The sequence below is a fragment of the Carya illinoinensis genome, chromosome 8, assembly GCF_018687715.1.
Source record: "Carya illinoinensis cultivar Pawnee chromosome 8, C.illinoinensisPawnee_v1, whole genome shotgun sequence".
In the NCBI taxonomy this organism is placed as follows: domain Eukaryota; kingdom Viridiplantae; phylum Streptophyta; class Magnoliopsida; order Fagales; family Juglandaceae; genus Carya; species Carya illinoinensis.
Genome location: NC_056759.1, coordinates 28,919,577 through 28,922,773, shown reverse-complemented (window position 1 = coordinate 28,922,773; position 3,197 = coordinate 28,919,577). Strand labels below are relative to the sequence as shown.

The window sequence follows — 3,197 nt, the reverse complement described above, 5'->3', positions numbered from 1 at the left end:
GAGGCACTGTCTAAATGAAAATGTCAAATTTTGGGTAAAATAAATGTCACTGAATCCATAAAACTAGATTTCTCTTCACGCGACCATCACTGTGTTAACGTGGCACCGTCCAACCATATAACATTTTTCTTCTAGGTTGTATGAAAACATGATGCAGCAAAGCTTTATTAGAAGATGACCGACCGAGTCAATAAATAAAAAACTCCCTGAGACCGAGTCATTAATTATTATTATTATTATTATTTAAATACAGCGATATTTTCGGGTTTCCAATTGTAATCTTCCAGGCAAGGGGGAATCCACCGTTTGGCTACGGAACCCCATTCCATTCGGCTAATGCTAAAGTCATCATATTTGACTTTGACTACAAAACTTACAAACTTCATAATTGAATACAGTTCTTCAAGCAGCCTGGCCGCCATTGATAGGATTGAGCACCACTATCTCCTCCTGCTCTGTGAGATTTCCAAAAAGTGAGAAAGCATGAGTGAGGTAAATCACCAAAGTATAAAAACCAATGGAATATGGATGCACATAGCAGAGCAAGGGGCAGGACCACTAGTGCTTCTTCTTCATGGGTTCCCAGAAACTTGGTATTCATGGCGCCACCAAATCACTTTTCTGGCAAATCACGGTTATCATGTGGTTGCACCTGACATGAGAGGCTATGGTGACTCTGACTCCCCGCCAAGTCCCAGCTCCTACACCATGATACATCTTGTGGGCGACCTCATAGGCCTTTTGGACCATTTAGGTGAACAACAGGTATCGTTTAGGTGTGAGTAATTACTAGATATTCCTGGAGTATGAAACGATGTATTCTTATCTTATCATAAGATGTCATGTCAATTAAAATTATGCTTACGTAAATAACTTTAATTATGTGAAATGTTGTTATAGGATAAAAGTACCACATAATCGGAGTTTACTTAACATTTTCTTTCATACATGCGTCTTTATGGGACTGTCAACTCTGTATCTTCGTCCTGATATTGTGTAATGAGAAGGCATTTGTGGTGGGACATGATTGGGGGGCAAATGTTGGGTGGCATTTGAGCTTGCTGAGGCCTGACAGAGTCAAGGGGCTAGTTACTCTATCTGCCCCATACTTCAACAGATCTCCAAGTTCTAAAGTAGCTGAATTTTTCAGAACAATGTTCGGTGATGGTTTTTACATCTGTCAGTTCCAGGTACCATGGTTTATGTTTGTGTGTGTACTTGCATATAAATACTATGCATATATATAAGGTATCATATATGTGACTAACTTGTTGATGTTCTGATGTTTGGTTAACTAGGAACCTGGAAGAGCAGAGAGGGCATTTGCAAGGTATGATTATCTAACAGTGATGAAGAAGTTCTTGCTCCTAACCAAGACAGATGCTCTGTTCGCTCCTCCAGGTATGGAGATAATTGATTATCTGGAGACCCCATCGGTGTTGCCAAAATGGATTACTGAAGAGGAACTTCAGGTCTACGCAGACAAGTTCCAGGAATCTGGCTTCACAGGTCCTCTCAATTATTATCGTGCCATGGACCTGTAAGTGTAGAAACTTCTGTTACTCTAGTTTGTGTGTGTGTATATTTTCCCGGGGGAGGTGGAAGGGGGGTGGTCAGTTAAAAACATGAATAAAATATCGAACCTTCAGAATATGGTATCTAGTTGTAAAAAATTGCATGATGCTCAAAAATAGTTAAAATTATTAAATAAAAAAGAATATAACTAATAAAGTTAATATATCTTGAGTAATTAAGCAATCAACAAAGCCTTAAAGAGTGTCACAATCTCAACACTTTGATCTCCAACATCTAATTGAGCACTTGGTCTTCTCTTCCATTCCTTTGTTATATTTGTATGTTAGTGATGAAATGTATCGATTCTCGGGAAGAGAGGAGTTTAGCAAAGAGATCTTCCTCATTTCTATATAAATGCTAGTTTAGCAAGAGTACACAAGAAAAGTATTTCAGCTTCCCAAACTCTGCTCAAGTTGAGAGAAAGACCAAGAACCATTTATATAGTGTCAAAGAAACTATACTCCCCAAGAGCCATAACTTAAAGATTCTTTAAATTCTTTTAAAATTCAATAAGCTTTATGAATCCATTGGTTACAACACTAAAAGGCATGAACTAAAAAACACTAAAAAAAAGTTCAATGGTATGCTAATATTAAGGAAACGAAGTTGAAAATTTAATTCGATATCTTGGGAGGGAAAATGGGAAATGCTAATGTGGGTGAACAAGAGCAAATCCCATTAAATAATGCTTATAAAATTGTATATTGTAACAATTACACACTATTATGATTCAAATGTAAAACTCAACTCTCATACTGTCACATATACAGATTAAAATCATTGCCCATACCAATACTCCGTTTGTACTCACTACTTTCTTTCAACATGTGACAGGAACTGGGAGCTTATGGCACCATGGCAAGGATCAAAAATTACTGTCCCAACAAAATTCATAGCAGGTGACAAGGATTTGAATTCCGAATCTTTTGGTACAAGGGAATATGTGACAGGGGATGTTTTCAAGGAACTTGTCCCCAATGTCGAAGTTGTTTTCCTAGATGGGCACCATTTTATCCAACAGGAGAAAGCTGAAGAAGTCTCAGATGAAATTCTTTTCTTCATCAGGAAAATTACCAAGGATCAGTAGATTTTCTCGTGTTTAAAAAACCATGTTTAAAAATATTGTTTATAGAATCTTGAAGCATCCATACACCTAGGGAACCGACCAATGTGATTTTGAATAAATGCCACCTCTCCCAATTGTTTCCATCAAACTCAAAATAGTATTATGCCTTTATGTAATAAAGACAGAAAAGTTACAACATCTTTTTCTTTTTCTTTTCTTTTTTCATGAATAAGATTTCATTAAACTAAAAAAAAATACAAAATACAAAAAGAGGGAGTGGAGAGCTCCAAAAAAAATATCCAGTTACAATCAGTACAACACATATCAATAAAAACAAAATGGTGCACTGGAGACAAAATATTGGACATTGGTCTGGGCCATGTTCCTCGAGCTGCCCGAGGAAATAACCACCAAAAGGCCGTTTTGAATGCATAACCGCTAAGGGTTTGCAAATCGATGACAATAGAAAAGTTACAGTACAAATAGTATATGATCAATTTCGATTCTGGGAAACCAGGCTCCAATGCCATTTAAACAGGCCAACAAACTTTTTAGC

The 3,197-nt window shown here is 37.0% G+C and overlaps 1 protein-coding gene across 1 annotated transcript; it reads left to right on the top strand.

Moving 5' to 3' along the window:
• Positions 1-335: 335 nt before the first annotated feature.
• On the top strand, positions 336-2,837 carry LOC122318903 (epoxide hydrolase A-like). The gene is made up of 4 exons (XM_043136645.1): positions 336-765; positions 1,008-1,190; positions 1,299-1,540; positions 2,410-2,837. Exons 1-4 carry the CDS (start codon positions 484-486, stop codon positions 2,660-2,662), a joined length of 960 nt encoding a protein of 319 aa, XP_042992579.1. The 5' UTR covers positions 336-483; the 3' UTR covers positions 2,663-2,837.
• Positions 2,838-3,197: the final 360 nt, after the last annotated feature.

What these genes read in the sequence shown, in the direction of transcription:
- LOC122318903 (XM_043136645.1), top strand. Translation starts at nt 484, where the DNA reads ATGAGTGAGGTAAATCACCAAAGTATAAAAACCAATGGAATATGGATG. An exon ending in ACCATTTAGGTGAACAACAG is followed by an intron (nt 766 to 1,007) that starts GTATCGTTTAGG and finishes TGTAATGAGAAG; the next exon opens with GCATTTGTGGTGGGACATGA. An exon ending in TATTATCGTGCCATGGACCT is followed by an intron (nt 1,541 to 2,409) that starts GTAAGTGTAGAA and finishes AACATGTGACAG; the next exon opens with GAACTGGGAGCTTATGGCAC.